The sequence below is a fragment of the Periplaneta americana genome, chromosome 3 (assembly GCF_040183065.1).
Source record: "Periplaneta americana isolate PAMFEO1 chromosome 3, P.americana_PAMFEO1_priV1, whole genome shotgun sequence".
Taxonomy (NCBI): Eukaryota; Metazoa; Arthropoda; class Insecta; order Blattodea; family Blattidae; genus Periplaneta; species Periplaneta americana.
Window position 1 is genome coordinate 117024417 of NC_091119.1, and position 21809 is coordinate 117046225.

Consider the following 21809-nt stretch of genomic DNA (forward strand, 5'->3'; position numbering starts at 1 on the left):
CAATTAAAGTAATAAAAGCTCGTGATGACAGTATAGTAAGAATGAAGCATTTACCAAAGCTGAAGCAACTTGCATTTTATTGAATTCATTATTATTATTATTATTATTATTATTATTATTATTATTATTATTATTATGAAGCCTTAAAAGTTATGAAAACTCTAGGCTACAGAGTTTACAATACAATACCAATGCATCCTGTCCTGGCAAACAATGTTTTAGTTATCATAAAATAATTTTTAGTTCCTATTTCAAATTGTCCAATAGATATATACAGTACGACTAGGTCGTCCCAGTGCTATTTTCCCTAAAGAAGCACCCTTACTCTTCTTTCTTCTGGAACTCTTAGTCTGCTTTACTTCTGGTCACAATATAAGGTTCATTGTAAACATCATTCATTCATTGAATTCATAGCACTTTATTAAGATTATCTGTTAAAGTCCTGTATGCATTGTATGAAATTTAATTTTTTTTTTCGTTAAATTAGGCCTAACTGAAACTGACAGCATTAAGGATGACATTGCTTGTAATACAGTGTCCGGAAGTCGCTTTACACTGTACAGCTGTCAAAAGAAAAAGTGGCCGCTTGCCACAAACCAAGTCCCCTTCGGGTATCTCCGCTACAATTCGGAGACAGGCGATGTTACATGCTGTTGAACCACATTGCCTGATAATTATAAAATAAAGTTATAAAAAAAGTTATAATTAAAGCGTTTTCCATATTAATGTTGTAACGTAATGGTAGCGTTTCAGGATGGTATACGTGAGATTGTGCGTTCGAACACAACCACATGTTTTTTGTGTTTTATTTTTTAAGAGAGAGAAAATATAATTGCTCCTATCTCTTTTATGACTGTTTTAGTAATTAACATCAGGTTCATGAATGTATTATGCCATGATTTTATCATTATTTATTACGACATTATGGCTACAAATGAAAAGAAAGATTTTCTCAACAAAACTGTCTTTCGTGGCTTAAACAAAACAAACTTACTAGTGCCTGGCTTAGAAAATTAAAACAATTAAAAGTTAAAAAAAGAAAAACAACAAAAAGCCACGATTCAATATATAGTCCATCTTTCTCTCATCTTGCAGTCGAATGGGCATGGAATCAACTAGAACTTTCAGTTCTCAGTCACGGCATTTCAGGCATCCTGGACGAGGTTCCGCAAATCATCAGACATCTTGGTGGGGGATTGGGACAATTTTTCCGCATATGCTTCTTTACTTGTGCCCACATAGTCGGAAGAACGTTCATGTTCAAATCTTTGTAGCTCCTTTTCATTTTATTGTGTTACAGAATAGTATAATGTAATAACATACTTACAAATGGCTTTTAAGGAACCCGAAGGTTCATTGCCGCCCTCACATAAGCCCCCCATCGGTCCCTATCCTGTGCAAGATTAATCCATTCTCTCTCATCATATCCCATCTCCCTCAAATCCATTTTAATATTATCCTCCCATCTACGTCTCGGCCTCTCCAAAGGTCTTTTTCCCTCCGGCCTCACAACTAACACTCTATATGCATTTCTGGATTTGCCCATATGTGCTACATGCCTTGCCCATCTCAAACGTCTGGATTTAATGTTACTAATAATGTAATAACATAAGAAGAAAAAACTAACACTAGTATTATGCAATTGTACTGTTTCAAATCTAACATTAAATTTATATTACTTATATCCTGGGTGCGAATTGACGGGAGGAATTGGGAGAGGAATTTCCCCCTGTTGGAAAGTTATCCCCCTCATAAATTCATATCAACATCCCTGCCAGGGATAACTTCTATCTCCCCTCACAAAAAATATAATTGTTTTAATAAGAGTACAGTATATGTAATTTATAAAGTATGAAGTAAGCAAAGAAAATAATACTGATGTATTATCACCGACAAGCTGACAACAATCAATAACTTACTAAGGATTACACACTTTATCTTAAGCCTAACTCAAGAGTGACCAAGCGTTGAGCCATATTGAATGAGAATGATAATTTTATGTATGGTATTCTCTATCTAGGATTCTATCCTCCCCTCATCAGAAATCTTAATTAGCACCCTGCTTATATCGCTAAAGAACGATACCAGAATGTAAATAACTTGATTATTTATTCCACTAAAGAACGATAACAGAATATAAATGATAACTTGACTTTTATTTATAATGCTAAAGAAGAATAACAGAATATAAATAACTGGAATATTATTTACAACGCTAAAGAACGATAACAGCATATAAAAAATATGGTTTATTTAACGACGCTCGCAACTACAGAGGTTATATCAGCGTCACCAGTGTGCTGGAACTTTGTCCCACACGAGTTCTTTTACATGTCAGTAAATCTATTGACACGAGCCTGTCGCATTTAAACACAATTAAATGCCATCGACCTCGGCCGAGATCGAACCCGCAATCTCGAGCATAGAAGGCCAGCACTATACCAACTATGCTACCGAGGGCGACAACAGCATATACATGATAACTTGAATATTGTTTATAACGCTAAAGAACGATAACATATAAATGATAACTTGAATACTATTTATAACGCTGAAGAATGATAACAGAATACAAATGATAACTTGAATATTATTTATATCGTTAAAGAACGATAACGGAATATAAATGATAACTTGAATATTATTTACATTGCTAAAGATCAACAAAATAAAATGATAACTTGCACAAGGCTCGAACTCACAACCTATAAATCATTAAGTGTACACATTACTGCTGCTCTACGAGACGCAGATATGAATGATTCCTGCGTAAACATCTTACTTCCGAAACTGCTTCTATAAGCGCAAGCATCATGTAACATCACCATTAACCGAAGTGGGTATAGAAAATATTCGCTGTTCATGAGTGCGGCAACTTTTTCTTTTGACAGTTGTACTTGTTCTGGTTTTATAAAGGAAAAGAATGCATAAGACAAATACAATAATCAAACAGGTGATTGATCTTGCCTTTCTTCGAGGTGCAAATCTGGTGGTGATAGTGGAAACACAACAAGTCTGCTCAAAAGAGATACTGATGTGATGGCGGACGCAAGTGCTTTTAAGTGTGGAGAGTGTTTCATGGCTTGTGTGTGGATCCAAGAACATGCATGCTGAGACTTGTGCTGCTGTGGACGAATCAATTCAATGATCACTGATGAAATCATTACGCAGTTGTTCTAGAGTTAGGCTTTCCAAGATCAACAATGCAAGACCACATACAGAAAGACTTCAAAATGAAATGTTTTCGGTCAGCCATGGTTGATAAGCTGTCAGATGTTGAACTAAATCGACGTGTGCGTGCATGCATGTCATTAATGCTTGAAAGATTTATAGTATGAGTGCAAACAAGAACATTATTTTCTCCAACAAGTGTGGAATTTATCGCTGTTCTTTTAGCCATAATGTCTTTCTGTGCAAAAGAAAATTCTCACTTTTTTTTAGAATTCAGAACAACCCACACCACAAGTAATTGTTTGCACAAGGGTGTCAGCAAATTACGTACTTAGTCTTTATTTCCTTGATATTCACCATCATCGTTCATTACAGATGTAATGTAGGCCCACAGCCTGTGATGCACTCTGGGTAGTCTCTAATGAGCTAGGTTGTCTATGCTTCTCGACATTAGTGACAACTATAGCCATATTTGTTGAGTTGGGACGAACAGCAGCAAGTTAAGAGCCATGCTAATGACAAAAAAGAGACCAAGAAGTCTCTTTAAGACGACTTTCAGTTTATCAATAGGTGCAAAGGTTGCAGTAGTTTCTTCACGATCAGTAAATACATTTGAATGTGCAGAAAAACATTCTGTAAAATTACTACTGAATGTACAATGTCATAAATCTCCAAGCAAAAATATCCTTTGAAACACATTTCAGAACTGAGATTTCTTTAACATTTTACATTACATGCCAACTGCCAAAGCTATAAAGCTTGGTAAGTATAAAAGTTCAGTCCTTGCTTGAATATCTCCCATGCTGCATCTTCGTCAAACAATAAAACTTCTATTGCTATCTCCAACAAGGTTATATTAGAAAACTGTGACTTCGTGAATGAAGTACAATTTAAGTTAGTATTCCGAGATTCTCAGAAATCACATACCTCAAACACTAAAACAAAGAGATAAATTAAATGATGTTTTGCCAAAAATTTCACTTATATCATTGATATAGAAGATTAGGGTCCCTTAGATTCATGCTAACCGTGCCTTATCCCTGTAGTCTTTGAATGCTCATTCACTGCAGATAAGACATATAGATGTGAGGGCAGTGGTCAGGTAGTCAGTCTATGGACTATCATACCATGATTTAATTAATGTTAACTACATAAACTATTATTCACTGCATACCAATCAGCCAGTCCTAAATGTGAATCAATGAAATGCAAGGATAGATTAGCAACAACTGACAGTTGTTCATAATGTAACTCCGAACTGCAAAATTCTACAGTATAAACTGTTTTGCACTGTCGTCACGAAAACAAACTTTAGTTTCATTGAGGAAATGCATATGACACATTGCAATGCAAAAGTGAAATACCACATCTTTCTACTTCACTTTACTCATCATCATGGGCGCAATCTTCCACACATAAGAACAATTAGGTTTCCAGGTTCCCTTGTCTTGACATTAGGCTAAAATTATTTAGTAAGATTTTCAATCAGTATAAAAAACTAGTAACATTAAAACACAAGAAAACAGAATTCAATAACATGACTTCTCCTCCATCATGTCAATATAGTATTAACGATTATTAATCATATATATTAAATTGTTTTTTCCAAAACAATCAGCATTTCTTTCAGTGAGACTGTGCCTACACCATATAGATTGAAACAAGCCAGTTTAGCCTATATATTATGCGAAAAGTCAATTGATAGTCAATAATCTTCAAGTAAAATTCCCAACAATCATGAAAACATAACACAAAGATCATTGCATATCAGATGTTTAGAACATATCCACATCACCATCATCATGGATGACTCAGAAAGTGTATCTCATACAGAATCTATATAAAAATTATCTCACTAGGTGAGAGACTAATGAAAAATAAGCAACATCAGTAGGCCTACTCAAAAAAATACAAAACTCATTTAGTCTCGTTATTTCAAAATCAACATGACATAATTATAGCAGCAACATCAGTTCTCAAACAAAAAGATACAGAATTCATTTAGACAGGTTATTTCCAAACCACAGTAACTAATTATAGCAGATCAATGTATTTATAACTTTCACATCAAATAAATTCAATGCAAATGAGTTACTTTCCAGTCTCATTTCCTACACAATACTTTGCAGCAAACATGCTAACGTTTATTCACAGCAATTACTTTCAAGGTACTGTAAGAAATAAATATCTCCTCAGTTCCAAAATAGAAATGAAAACAAACACAATAATGGAGTTCTAAGATAATATTCGTGTTTTATCACTGTAATCATTTTTACACCAATATAGAGCATACACATTCATGAAGCTGGTATTTTCATGGAAATTTCAAATCACAATAATGTACTCTCAAATACTATATAAACACTACTTTCTCTTTTCTGTATTATACACCACACTTATAACCATAACTTTTCTATGGAAAAAGAAAGTATTCTCGTCACAAATCTCTATTGCGTAGCACTCATGAAAGTAATAAAAAAGGGGGAGAAGGGAAGTATATTTTTACATGTTACGGATATGTCTGTGACCTGAGTCACGACAAGAAAAGTGACTTACAAAATACACAAAAACTATATAAGAAAAAACTGTCAATATGCTAATCATTAATAAACAAACATAATTCGCATCTATTTCACAAATTTCTTTAAAAATACATCAATTAAAATGCTACGAACAAATATTTGTACCTATACATTAAATCCACTTATCACTCAAAAGTTAGGCACAATAATTAACTTCTAAGAAAGTTATGTACAGCAGTTATATGTGATGATGATCACGAATTTTTTTATAAACAAGATTACAGTAAAAAATGTATTGCAGTAATGCACGTATAGAATTTTATAAATTTATTTCAAAAATAAATTCCGCAACTAAATCCGAAATAAACATAATATAAATGTAAATAAATAGATGTAAATTCTAATCGACTATTTCGTGCAAATATAAATCATTACCAACAGACACAACAATGATGACTGGACCTAATGACATATTCCTAGTTTAGTAATTCTGAGCAAGTCATAGTTCCATAGTTATTCCGGGTGTCCATAGTTATCATGGCCTTAATTCTGAGTGTTCAAGTTATGACAGCCTGGCAATCCATAATGCCCTGTCCTCCATTCTAGTGCTTGTTGACAGTATATGATGTTGATAGTCGCATGTTTTCTTGACAAGAATTTTTTGTAGGTAGCAGTAAAACGCATATATGTAACTCAAGAAATGCTACATTACTAACAATACTATGAAAATTCACAACAAATTTAAGCATAAACAAAGTTACAATATTAGTACTAATTGTATAAAAATTAGAAAACAATTTAATTAAATGAACTGGTATACTCACCCATTTAGAAAATTTTTTATTGGCATTAAACAATTCTAATGAATCATTGTGTCAAGAAGTGGTGATAAATACTTCACACTTGATCAAGACTATGAAATTCAAGCATAAAATGCAGATTTGACAAAGCAGTGAAGTTGACTTTCTCAATCTAACTACGTAAAGTATCTGCCTAATGGTAAAATAATGAATAATAGTACGTTTTACTCTTATGGCATATACTTACATCATAAAGAGGAAACATTTTCTCTTAAAGAATCATAATCGGTTATGCACATTCTTTTAATTACTTATTGTTCTTCACAAGATGCAAATGACTGGCACACATATATATGAGGACAAATATTTCAACTTACGTTCTGAATAAAATGATACTTATACAAAAACTTTTAAAACACTATATTACTTTCACAATAACAGTTGAACGGATTTGTTTAATTATAAAACATGCCAGAGGATATCGAATAATTGCTTCTATTCTTAAGAATGCAAAACTCAAAATCGATACTTTGAAGAGAAGCATTTAAATGAACACAAGCTATGCGACTATGTGATGTTATGGTAAGCTCTACTTGCATTTTATTGTAAATTCCTTAAAAAAAATATGTTTATTATATAAAGCGACAGAAAAGATGAGGTACTGTATCATTCATTACCAACCAAGACACACTTTATTGCAATTGCTTAAAAAGCACAAATACAGGTGGTATTTATAAATAAACATTACTTATGCAGAATAGTTAAAAGTGATTGTACTCATATAATTATTCTGTATATACTGTTTTAATATACAACAATATTTGATTGCACTCACATCATTATTCTGTATATTGATGTTTTAATATTTTATAAAATGCAACTTGAGATACTTCTGCAAGCCATGGAAAAGTTTGTGCAAATAGAATGTGAGCAATATGCAATTTACTGCTATAAACTTAATTTAATATGAACGTATGTGTACACAAATAATAGAGAATCATTACTCACCCACATTAACTACAAATGGTCGAAAATGATCTTTCTTCTTCGTGTTACGTTCACATTTACGCTAATTAATATCTTCTTTTCAAATAAATGATGCAGCTATGTTATCATTTACTACAAATGCTTCAATGCTCAACATACATACATATGTTTAAGCACATATATATGAAATTCACATTCAAAATGAAGTTATAAAAATTTCTTCCAATTAGGCTAGCTACCTTTCCTTAAGTCGTCAGTAGCAGGTATGTAACTAATATAAAAATGACGAATGATAAAACTATTCTTTTTTCACAGTCAAATGCGACAAGAGACTGCAGATAGCTGAATATTTTCAATCAAAATTTCATAATGTTCACAAAAGCATGCATAATACATCTAATAGTACATAAAAACAAAGATTAACAACACTCTACCTTAAGAAATAAATCCGTTATTTATGGTACACAGCAGTCTGATTACAATTTTAATCAAAATTGTCATATCAAGGAAAATGTTACATATTTTACATATTAATATACCAATACAAATATACAAACATAAATGGAGTTGGCACGCTGTTACAAGAATTACTAAATCTGTAATTTCACAGGAGTTTTTTTTTTTTTTTTTTTTTAACTTAGTACACAAACTATATGTTTTGTTAGTTAAATACTCATAATGCTAAATCTCAGTATGTCCCTAATTTGGTATGGTCCACATTACAGCTTTCACATAACAGTTTGCAATTTCAATATTAACACCCTTCTTTTTAAATAGTTCGCTCTCCCTCTCATCACTAAATAAATAAAAAATAATAGTGACTGACTTCTTGTAATTCATTCTTGCCACTTCGAGTCAACTTGACCCTGACAGTAAAGAAAATCAAAATGTTCTTCCCCGGTAACATATATAATAGAATATCAAGCCTCTCTACTGCCTTGCATACAAGAAGTTATACATAAGAATACGTGTATGTAATAGAAAAAGAAAACACAGACTATAATATAATAAATTCATCTGGAAAGTGTTAACTGTGAAATCTCTCATGAGTATACTCAATTAAAAATTCAATAACCCAAAAAATCATTCAAATTCCAATTAAAGTGACAAATTTTCTGGACAACTTATCTCAAAGGTTCATTCCTGGATTTTAATGAATTTGAGAAACTGCTGCATTTGTTTTATGTGAACTCAGGAGTGTTATCAGGTACTAACATGCAATTTCTCTGAAGCAATTGAGTAAAACAGAAGTAAAATAAGTCCATTATTTTGACTGTTTCGGTTACTCGTAGCAGTTCTAAGAAAAACACTTACAAAATCTACATAGATGTGTCTATTAGATACTGATTTTGTATTTCCAGGATAACTTTTTTTTTTCAGGTTATTTTGCATAAAAACATAGGGCAGTATTTTTATAACTTACGTACACTTCCCGCCTGGGATCTGCGTAAGTGACGTTACGTGATGGGTAGAAGCAAGGTGTGTGATGGGAATATACTACCAGATATGAAAACATTTACCGCGACATAAATACTGTACTGTCCTCGCTAGCACTACAATAGTCACAATCAGTGCTATTATTAGGGGTACCTTATGCTGTGTGTCACGACAATAAATAGGGGGGGGGGGGAATTCTTCGTAAAGAAATCAGCACTATCATATAAAAATACCACACACAGTTGTATTCGTTTCGTTTATGTTTCTCTTGTAGTTAACAGAATGCACAGTACAGTCACTGAAAACTTCTTAACCGTCATGTTCAAGGTAAAATCTACGCGCGAAAGTATTAAATACAGTATTTCAACAATGAGAAGTGTTCTTTTCTTGCTTTCAATTTACATTTCATATAAGCACGATACTAAGAATCTTAATATGTGACTAGAATCTCGACGGCAATTTGGAAGGCGGTAGTTTGCTATCGTTTGCGTCGAGACACAGGTAGAGAGAGCAAGACAGCGCACAACATTGCCACATCGTACTTCACGCGCACGTGCAATACAAATAGCGCAGGAGAGAATTTAAATAATCAAAAGACAATAATGACCTTAGCCGTTGTTTACTGTAACATGACACCAAACAAACCTTCCTTCCTTCACTAACAATATTCTTTGCACTCCTCAATCCCACACCACATACTTCTGCAGTCATTTCTTGCGGGTTGGCAACGTTGCAGTCAGCATCAAGATGGCCGGCAGCGTTCTGCTCGTCAACGTTTTTATAATAATTATACACCTTAAACACTATTTTCCGCGCCTGCCTGTGCAATACTTATCTTTTTAGAGTCTCTTCTTCCAATTATTTATCTTACACACGCACAGTAAATGTTAGTTTTACTTATTCAATGTACTGAAACACTCACACATGAACAAACGAACTCGGGAAGTATTTGTTATGTAGACTGATTTTGATCGGTTCTACTGTACAAGCTTGTGACGTCATATACCAGAAATGCTACGATGCATATAGTAGCTGACAGCCTTCCGATATGCCGTCTAGTTTAGTTTATTAAATTACTAAAATTTTTTTCACAATAATTTAATAATTGTCACATGTTAAAATATTGTTACTTCTCTTTGAGTTCTTATGACAGTTGGAATGGATTGTTTAAATCACAGCTTTTGTAATATATATCAAGTATATAGGCCTATACAGCTCTCAATTGGTTCCCACTACGCTACGAGTGGGTGTTTCATACTACAAAATCGTAATAAAACACTTCAATAGCATTGACATTTTGGGGCATTTAAACGATTTTCTGTGCTTAACAAATGCTTCAGACACTAAAAGGGAGTACGACCACTTACATTTAATTACTGTCGCGCAGCTCAGCTATTCCATCAATTCTTCATCTACAGATTCATTACTTGTTCCACTGGAATCGTTACTCTTCACAAGCTTCTTGTTCCGTGAACTTTAACAAATTATATATTACCTCCATTGTCTGATTCGCCAACTTCTTTCCCTTCAATTTTGAAACGACAGAAGACTTTTTTTTTTTTACTTTACTAATGTTGTTACTGTTTGTACTGTATTTACAAGTTATTTGTAAATTATATTTATCACTAGTACTAATCTACGAGCTCGAACACTATAATTGGTTAATACTTTTACCGATATTCACTAAAATTATGATTGCAACACACTATATAGAACTAAAATATATTTAACTTTAATAACAGAACGCTGCACACATAACTTACGTCTAGGCAACCACGCGGTAAACTAGGAATGATGTTTATGTACGTACTATAGTAGATGTTAGAGCATGCGCACTCTCTGTTTTACAGATGATGGCAAACAGCCACTATGCTTTCAGATTCCAGGCGACTTAACAATTTTGTACTGAAAATAAAATGTAAAGAAAAAATTTCCCACACACTTCCACCCTAAACAATTACATTTCTTTACTACATTCATTTGAATTTCAATACAATAATTATGCATTGTAAGTTAAAATACCAGTTCTATAAATTGGTCAGCTTTCCATCACTGGAACAAAGGAAAATTATATCATGGAAGAACAGCAAGTCATTCAAGCTTGAATTCCAGGTTTTTACAAGTTTCCCAGGTCAAAAAACGAATTTCAAACTAATTCCAGGTTTCAAGGTCTGAGGACACCCTACTATTTATGCTCCTTTATCTCTTCTAAATTTACAGACTTTTAAAGAATCTTAACTGAAACAGCTGATCAGCAGTTACCAGTTTTGAAAAATTTGATTTATGTAACCTATTACCATTACCTGCTTTCACTTTTCTCCTTGTTTTATACACAAAATTATCATGAAGTGGAACTGTGTATTTAACTCAGGCATTTCATTATATGTGTAGGTTTTCAAATGATTTCATATGATAACTCCTGAGGACTTCACAAAAATATATGGCATCCAAATGAACGAAGCCAGGCAAAGCAAAGAAGAATATGAAAGACAAAATTTGAAGTGACAAAACAATGATGCAGTATAGTCTTCTGATCAAAGCAGAGAAGTGAGGAAGAAAATAACTTCCTTTTTTGTGTCTTGCCATTAACAAAAACTCCATCTACAGACGTCTACATTCAAGAGTGTTTAGTCACAAGATATGGTCACTATTTCAAAAACAATTCAAGACATGTGCAAGATCAAATGCTTTACACATTAAACTAACTGAAAATATAGTATTTCATATGAAGCGTATAATATAAAAGCAAGGATTTGGACCCATTACTTAACTATGTATACAATCTCAAAATAATTCACTAACCTAAGACAATAATGGATAAACTCAGGAAATGCAACCGACAGAAATGTAAACTAGTGCCATATACCTCCTAAATTACACAACCTACTTGATTCACATATGAAAACCATTACTAACAATACTGCTATCAATAGTTTGGACTGAACGAAGAGTCGTGAGACGTAAGAAGTATCCAAGAATTTTGTAACAATATATCCAAGACTGCAGAACATTCATAGAATTCCAGTACAATTAAGATCCAGCAGTAGGAAAAGAAGATTAAATGTGTTACTCAGGAGTACTTAATTAAAATCTAGGAAATAAACCCAAGATCTCATAAACAATTAGTAACAACCACGTAAGTAAACCAACACAAAAGAAAAATAACAAAACACGACATTTTGGAATCAAATCAATTTACGCACAACTAAAGAAATTTTCATTCTGCATTATGTTTCGCAAAGATAGCAGTATGAAAAGATGATCAAAAAATTTGAATGTGTTACTCAGAATTACTTAATTAAAACCCAGGAAATAAACCCAAGATCTCATAAACAATTAGTAACAACCACATAAGTAAACCAACACAAAAGAAAAATAACAAAATATGGATGAAAATACGAAATTTTGGAATTAAATCAATTTACGCACAACTAAAAAATTTTCAGAAATATTCATTTTCCATTGTTTCGCACAGATTAATCCTCCTAACATTTGGTATATGTTTAATAAAGTACATATAACTGCTCTCAGCGAGTTAATTATACTGATGTTACTGTGTCTAATGTAAATAAGGACCAATATTTATTTCGGAACACTAGGAGAAATAACTTATCAAATTCAGTCAGTAATTTCTGATGAGCAGTCACAAAACGAGAGGAAGTCAATTTTTGGCTAAAATAAATAATAAATATTAAGATGATATACAGTATGTATAACGAAATTAATTTTTTAACGCACTTCACTGCTGAAAAATGAATGCATTGCAAACATTTTCACTGAATTATAAAAACAATTTCTAATATTACATAGAAGAGCTACAATCCTATGGTATCTTAACAATAATCGTATTTTTTGGTGAAATAAAATAGTTGATTTTGGTGTTAAACTTACACTATTTTGGTATTTCTGAAGTAAGCTGTCAAACGTATTATGTTATGTTTAGTATAAAATAGACTGTTACTTTTTATTTATTTTTGCTTACAAATATCACATCAGCATCACTAAAATACACAGTGAGTCTGCCAGGTCTAGGCCGGGGTCAGCAAAAAGTCGTATGCCTAGTAACTGCTGCGCCATCACAGTGATCAGATCTCTTGCTCGCGTATATTTCGTGTTTAGTTACGTAAACACGTTCACACAGTGAGAGTGCAGCTGTATACCGTACATTTAGAGTGCAGTAGTGTCCTTTAAAATATGAAATGTAGCCTTGAACAACGAGTGTTTATTTCCGACAACTCTGTGCAATACGAATCTTGGAGGACAGTTGTAACAAACTTCCGTCAGTCATTCCCTGATTCGTCAGAGCCTTCTAAAGCAATAATTTACAATTAAGTGAAGAAATTTGGTACAATTGGATCACTATTGGAGTAAGAAACGAACATTTGAGAAGCATGTTCTCACTGAGGAGAAGTTAGATGAAATTGGTCACCGATAGAAGTCCTATAACATCATCCTGCTGTGTACCTCAGCAGTTAGGTGTGTCACAGTCTTCAGTGATAAGAGGTACGAAACAATTAAAATTAAAAGCTTATAAAATTCGTGTAGTTCAGAGTTTAACGGAATTCGATTATCAGAGCAGACTTATGTTCTGCATGTGGTTCCAACAGTCAGTGTATGATGGACTAATTGACCCCACCTTATTTTTTTATAGTGACGATGCATGGTTCCACCTCAGTGGTTAGAAGTAAAGTTTACGAGAATAACCCACATTTACTTGAACTCAAAATATTCTGCATGAAATTCGAGCTATTTCGGAGAACAAACTGTGGAGAGTTGCTGGACATATCTTCAGGAGAGGTGCAGATTCCTGGATATCACAAGGACGTCAGTTCGAACATGAATTGTGAATTCGGTAAATACGTCATTAACGAATACTAACTGCAAAGGCGCGAAAAGAATCCTCTGCATATGGTAGCATCATTACATATGAATCAGCCGCCGTTGAGTGCGGTAGGAGTCTAGCCCTGGATGGTTCACCCTGTATGAACTACAGTTTCTACACTGTCCGCACGAAGATTTGTGCGACAGTCAGTGAGTGTTTTCATGGACACAGCAAAGTCTCTCTCACTGTCCATATTAGACTAGTGAACCAAACTGTCTGAAAATAATTCACACCAAATTCACTGTGGTTCTCTACTAGTCCTCCCAAAATCTCTACAGAAGTCGATCTTTTTTCGAAATCCTTACAGATAGTAAGTGTGAATGTAAAATATTCATGGAAAAATACAAGAGACTGGCAAATTAACTGAAACGAAAGTCACAAACTCCCATGTCTTTAAACAATATTCAATAAAATTTTGGTGCATATTTCGGGTTTTTGCGATAGATGGAATATGTTTCATGGTTACTGACACATTTCGAACTACGATCCAAATTCCGCGTTATTTCGAGAGTTTATTTTGCTTAAATATGACATTTTAGGTACCTGGAAGAATAAATGTAACAATGAAAGTAATTGTGGAAAATTTCGCGCATATCACTATTGCCGGAAAATACGGTCCCTAACAACAATTGCATGGGTTGGAGAACTGAAGTCGAAAGTAATTTTTACCAAATCTGGAGTCTGCACAGTGTATTAATTTCGACTCTGATCCCAATATAAAATTTTAAGAATAAACTGCTTTAACAGCTTTCCTACCATTGTGTAAAATGTCGCATGTGGCATAATGGTGACTAACTAGAACTAATAATATATTATGTAGCAGGTAATAAAGAGACAAAATTATAATGTATGTAATCCTTTTCAACTGTTGGATGTATGACAGACTAAGCTCATGGTGCAGGTTGATTATGTTCGTAGAACAAGTGCTAATGCAAAGACCGATTTTTGAATGCATGTTCAATTTTTTACTCATGTTACAGATAATAAAGGCAGTACGTCTGTCAAATTTACATACACATCAAGTACCATTATGATGATTTTGTAAATTTACTACAGAACAACATGCCACTTTCACTAAATGTAGGTTTATGGAGTCTGTCAAGACATTTTGGGTGAAGTCTAGAATTGAAAAAATGACCAAATGCCACAGTACTGATAACTGCTGTCTGTACTCAGATAGACAAAGTCAAAATAAGTTATAATTGAGGAAATATGTGTACGTAATTAAATAGGCCTTCCTCTTCACACATTTGAAATAACAATAATTTTCAAATTCTAATTGATGGGTCAGTTAAAGCAATCTTGTGAGCAGAAAAGACTTGCAGGTCATCACATAATAAATCCAGGCTTAAAACTTTCAATTTATACACTAACATTTTGTGTCTACGTCTTTGGCTTAAGTTTTAGGCACTGACCAGTTGCATAAATATGTAAATTTCTTCGAAATATGTTACTATCCAGATTAAATGAACGTAATACAAGTTCCAAGAGAAAAAAAGCTTCATCAAAAAGATGATACCAATATTCAGGTATTATTTTGGTCTAATCTTTGTTTATTAAACGTCATACCATTTTGTTTTATAACTGAAACCAGAGGTGGTTATATTCAAGAATCGAAAGAGTCTGTGCCACTTCATTAATCAGGTAAGTATCTCATTGGTAAATCCTTCTAGACTAGAGTCATATGGACTTTTGCCCATTGGGCGCTTTACATTTTATTATTATATCTCATTGGTAAATATTCGCCAAATTATCATAGCCACCTAAATGTATATGGCAAGTGTTCAATTGCTTATAATTAAGCTAGAAATCTTGACAATTAATATTTGAGGAGAACATATTATTCTGTTGGACAAATAATAACATCTTTAGTAAATTGGAAATCTTGAGTTTCTCTTAAATTCAAATTAAGATTTTCCATTTGTCACAGGAAATCAGTATTTCTATAGTTTACAGTACATGCTCCTTAAAACATTTCGTAGAGTTCACATCTGATCTTCAATTAGTTAATTTACAAACGAACTTAAGAACGCAATTTCAAAATGTCAACCAATTTTATATATATATATATATATCTCCATAAAAATAACTCTGCAGCATATTCAATTCATGAGAGATCTCCAAACTCTAGAGAGACACATTTCCAGAGGAATCATAAACGAAAATTTGAAATATTTTATTATAATACTGTACAGATAACAATGTAGAAGGGCGATTATGTTGCTGAAGAATTAAAATTTATAAACAAACACAAATTCTTATAGAAAGCTGGTTGTAAGTAGCCTGAACAACAAGAGAGCAAAGACCGTAATTTACTAACATGAAAGCTATATTCTCTAGAATCAAAGTTTCAATCTATCTCTGATTTACTAACATGAAAGCTGTATTCTCTAGAATCAATGTTTTAATCTATCTCTGAGAAATTATACTGCAATGTGGACCAACCAATCTCAATTCTTGTGTGTTTAGCTACACCACATAGTGACGGGCGGTGGGACTTGGTTGGTAAAGTTCCCTGCAAGCAGTCCCCCCTCACCAGTAAGTCAAACATTGCTTTCCCTCACAAGAAAACACTTTGAAAACAATAAGTAGCACCCTCAACCACTACCTGTCAGGGAACATTACTGATTGTCGGCAACATATAGAGAACAGCCCTTGGCAACGCACACCTTAACTCGACGCCTGCCTACACCCCTATCTTCACATGTGTTTATATTCAGCGCAGTGACAAATGCAGCAGAAACTGAAAGACAATACTTCAACTGCTCATTATTCTGAAGTATGGTCTTCCAATATGCTCCTTTATGGCAAACAATGTAAGTACATATATAAATATATAGAGAGAGTACATGTGAGATGTAACTCTATAAAAATTATTCAAGAACAGTAGTATTACTTATTCAAAGAAAGTAATCTTTTATAACAATAATTATCATTCATCTCAAATGTACATAAATTCAGTGTATAAATACAATACAGCAAGCATGAGGAGCCATTCCAATGCATTATCATTACTTTGCAGGAGAAAATTATTTATAGGCCTATATTAACAATGCAATTTTTTTTATACATCGTACTGATTTTGAAGGACAAGACAGTTACTGACAAAGTTCACTCAGCAACAATATCTTAATTTTAATTAATAATGAAATAACTATGTACCAACGAAACACAATTAAATTGCCTTCTGGAATATGAGAGAAGTGTTATAAACTAATGAAGTACTTACAATGTGTGGAAATTACAACTACATATCCTAGTAACAAGCTGGTCAATTTGTCTCATAAGCAGTAACAAACAAAAATAAAAATGTGCTTTTTACGGTTTGTTTCAATAGGCAACATAATAGGGCGCAACAAAAAGAAACTTCGAGACAGCTATCACACTTTTCCTGGATGTATAAGATCACAATGGATATTTTTTAATTGTACGAATGCTTGACCCATTACCTACTTTCCATCTCTATCAACATGAAATTCAGAGGACTAACATTGATTTCAGTTATTGCTCCCATTAGTTATGGAGAAAAATAATGGCAAATTTTCATGAATAGTATCATTCTAACACTATGAAAGCACTAGGCAATAAACTTGTGCAAATCAGATTATAATGGTACTTTCAAAAGTTGGAGCAAAATTTCAAAAGTTTAGCAATTTTGCAAATAGACTTCAAGTGTGTAGCTCAGTGAAACAAATGGCAAATAATGTCATTGCATGACCACTAAGCTTCTTCCTTGGTCAACTGCACTGTCGAAGATAATTAATATAAAATCAGTTTTAGTCTCGCAGTTCACATTATGCTTTCATAAAATGTAATTTTCAAATACCTCAATTTCTTTCAGCTATTCAATAGAACACTAAAAATATCTCTGATAACCACATACATACATTAAAGAAAGCGAAATGTATCCACGAAAAAACGTATCATTTACTTCCATACTTAGTCAAACATTTATAGATTGTTTCCTTTTATTTTACTTAAATCAATAAACAGCTTAAAAATGGTTGTGAATTGGATTAACATGAGCTACTTCATGAAATGTTTATACGAGATAATATGTTGGACTTCAAATGTAACTTTCAAATTTGACAAAGTTGCTTTGATAGCAATTTCTTACCCTCGAAGGTTTTTTTATTAGAATCGAAAGTGTACGGGAATGAATCCTACTTTCTCACAGCACTATTTTATATTCTACTTTCAGCAAAAAAGTATCGAGTCTGAAACAAGAATACTCTATAATTATGTGGAGTGGCATAAGGACTTGGCCCCAGTATTACCATGTACGTGTACTGATATGTGGTATCAATAACAATAATATGTGACCAAACTTCTCCATATCAAGCTGTCATTGTCAAATTAATTTAAAGTTGTCTTACTCATTAGTTTACTATAACAGCGGTGGTGTACACTGTCTGCATGCACAGAATCACAGGCAATACTTCATACTTGTTACACAGTCCTTTACACACTCATACATAGTGCCCAGCCCAAAGTTCAAAAAGAAGGTGCGGCCCTCATTGCTGTGCTCTGCACATGCTGACCTTCAGAACCTTCACAATGTGAATCTCCAGGACATCATTAATTTGAAATCAAATTTAGCATTATGACCAAAAACAAAATAGCAATTATTTCTATTAGCATTTTTAGATTTTCCTACGAGATATAATTCAACCTCTAAATTTATTATCTTCATCATCATACTAATTTTCATCACCATAATCATTACTAAAGTACGGCATTAAATAGCACTTAAAATTGCATTCTAATTAGTATGTAATACAAATGACTAGTTTGCTTTAATTAACGCAAGAAGAGTACATAGAAAAAGAATGAAAGCTGGCACTACAATTCAGTAAGATTATGGCAATTCCAAAAATTCAAAAGCTCCACACTTTCATTCCCTTAACGTGTGGAACAAAAGTTTATGCCTTTGCCTAATTATCAACTAGATATTCAGTCGTCCCTCATGGAAAAATGTTAGACTTTGATGAACTGAATGGTTATGTAATTTCTATATAAAATGGCAGGATAGTGGATGAGGTATGTTTTGGAGGAAAAAATGGAAATGAAAATGACACGAAAGTTACATTTCTTCACCCTCAGGACCATTTCATTTTTTTAATTAGCTCTCTGCTGATGTAGGCTATTTTTCAAAGTTAATCTTTACCAGCCAACTTGTCAGGCTTACATTCTACCTGAAAATGAAAAGAAGACTGCTAAGGTCATGAACCACTTCCTGCACTATAGAGACGACCGACAGACTTGAATCAGCAGTAACACCATCTCCGGGATATCAGTCAAATACTAAGTTAACATTCCGGAATAAGCTGATAAAAGATATATTTTGTCTCTTCAATTAAAATTTGTATTTACTTATTTATTTCTAGTTGTCACATATTTAAAACAGAATTTATATTAACCAGTATCATACTGTTTAAATCTGATGTTAATAAGTCAGCTAGATTTGTCTAAAGACTTTCATCAAAGGCTAGATTGGATATGTTGGCTATTCTTTCTTACATCATCTGATCCCACGATCCCAAAATGAAACTTTGCAACTTGTAAGATCGCAATATAAAGTAGTTTTGTGACTTTTTAAATGAAAATAAAGTACAGAGAAAATTGTATTTTAAATGTTATTTTATTTTTTAGAAAAATGTTTAGTACATTGTAAATCTGCCATGTTACTCATCAAATTAAAGCCCATTAAAAGAGCTTTAAAATGAGACACTGCCAGGTGTGCATCTCATTTGATTACATAGAAAATTATAGTTAATTATTTCAGGCTTCAGCAATTTTTGACAAGAAAATATACATATTACGGTGGCCATATTTTCTGAATTAGTGATCCACTGACTCGCACCCCTTAAAATAGTTATATTTATCATGAAACTGAGATGTAATAAAATTCATCAAATACGGATGAGTTTAACAGTGCTCCAAAGACCTGGAAATATGAAGATAATTATTTATTTTAGTTTACATGTACAGAGGGTCGTACTGAAAGTCATGAGCAACACATTGCTATAATTTCAATTTCAACAATGTAACAAAAATGATTATAATAATCATAATCTACAGACTTTACACTATGTATTGACATATTCTGATGTCGTTAACTTCTATGATGTGACCACAGGCAATGTTTGCAAAATGGTCGACAACGATGGTTCATTTCGACAGCATACTGTCATTAAATTCCTTGTTAAAGAAGAAAAATCTGCTGCTGAAATTCACCTCAGACTTTAGCGTGCATACGGAAGTGTGTGCATGGGTGCCAGCAGTGTTAGGAGATGGGTGAAACATTTCGGAGATGGGAACATGAGCATCCAAGATGAGTCTCATAGCGATCGCCCTCGAACTGTCTCCACAGAATGCAACAAGGAAAGAGGTGATGAGTTCTGGGTTGCATTTTGTTGAATTTCTTGAACCTGAGCAGACCATAAATGCTATCCGCTATATTCAGACAGTTTTGAAGCTCCGTCATGCATTGCGCGAGAAACACCCTGGAAAGAATATCAACCTACAACACATAACACATGGCCTCACACTGATCATGTCACCGGAGAGAAAATCAGAACATTTGGGTGTGAAACTCTTCTGCAATTTTCCTACAGTCCCGACTTGGAACCCTCCGACTGCCATCTTTTTGATTTTGTAAAGGAGCAGCTGTGAGGCCAACTCTATGAGGTGCTGGAGGACATCTGCAAAGCAGTGCGTCAGTGTCTTCGGAAAGATGAAACAAACTTCTACAGCAAGGGAATATTCAAACTTACAGAACGTGGGAAAAATGTGTGCAAAGAAATGGAGACTATGTTGAAAAGTAACAGAAAAGTCTGTAGATTAAGAAGAAGTACCTGGTTTGTCTAAAAAATAAAAATTTTTATTATGGGTTGTTCATGACTTTCAGTATGACCCTTGTATAACTTTGTTACTTGATCAATCTTACTTCCGAACACAACACTAAAATTTAAATACATCACCTAACGTACTTATTTCCATGTATTGTGGGTCCCTATCACTACAGCATGACGCATCCTCAGGTTGCGGATAGAGGAGACGGCCTCTAGATATGGAAGGTAGCTGCGAATATATTGAATAAGCAGTCATGGACAGCCAATGAGGGGTGATCCTCCACCTTGGGGGTTGGGCGAAGGGCTAACAACCATTACCATAAAAAAAAGCTTGTTACAAAACCCCAAAATAAGTCTCACAATGGGACTCATTCTCTGGCACGACCACAACAAAGGAATAAGGTTATTAGATTTAGTACTTGAAATGTTACAAGTCTATAAAAAACAGAAAGGGTAACATTAGTAGCAAAAGAACTAGCTAGATACAGAATACACTTTGTGGGAGTACAGGAGGTTAGGTTAGATGGTAATGGTATATCACAAATAGGAGATTACTTGTTGTATTATAGGGAAGGAAACAATAATCACAAATTAGGAACAGGATTCTTTATTCATAAAAGAATAAAATCAACAGTAAAAAAGGTTTAATTTATCAGTGACAGATTATTGTATTTAGTACTTAAGGGTAGAAGGTGCGATATCAGTTATAAATGCTCATGCCCCTACAGAAGAGAAAGATGACCATATAAAGGATAGCTTCTATGAGGAATTGGAACATACTTTAGCCCAGTTAAATCTAGATATCACATGAAAATTTTATTGACGGATTTCAATGCTAAAACAGCACAGGAGGATATTTTTTTGGAAAAGAGAGCCTACACGTAACTAGTAATGATAATGAAGTTAGGTTGGTCAACTTTGGCACATTAAAAAAATTGAATTACCGAAAGTACAACATTCTCCATATGGATATACATACATAAATATACTTGGCTTCTCCAGATGGATTGACACACAACCACATAGATCACATCTTGATAGATAAACGAAGACATATTAGTATAGTAGACATTCAAACCTTCAGGGGGGCAGACTGTAATTCTGACCATTATTTAGTAAATGGAGAACTAAGAGAAAGACTATCAGTAGCCACGCA

The 21809-nt window shown here is 33.5% G+C and overlaps 1 protein-coding gene across 16 annotated transcripts in view; it reads right to left on the reverse strand.

Moving 5' to 3' along the window:
* Positions 1-21809, reverse strand: part of LOC138696415 (protein bric-a-brac 1-like) — a 212602-nt gene that overhangs the window by 72398 nt on the left and 118395 nt on the right. The window contains exon 6 of one of the 16 annotated variants that reach the window (XM_069821376.1): positions 19697-19746. The exons of the other annotated variants lie outside the window; for them this stretch is intronic. Coding sequence (XP_069677477.1) covers positions 19712-19746 — 35 coding nt within the window. The 3' untranslated portion in view covers positions 19697-19711. Of the gene's footprint in view, positions 1-19696; positions 19747-21809 lie in introns of those variants that run through there. 16 annotated transcript variants of the gene reach the window in all.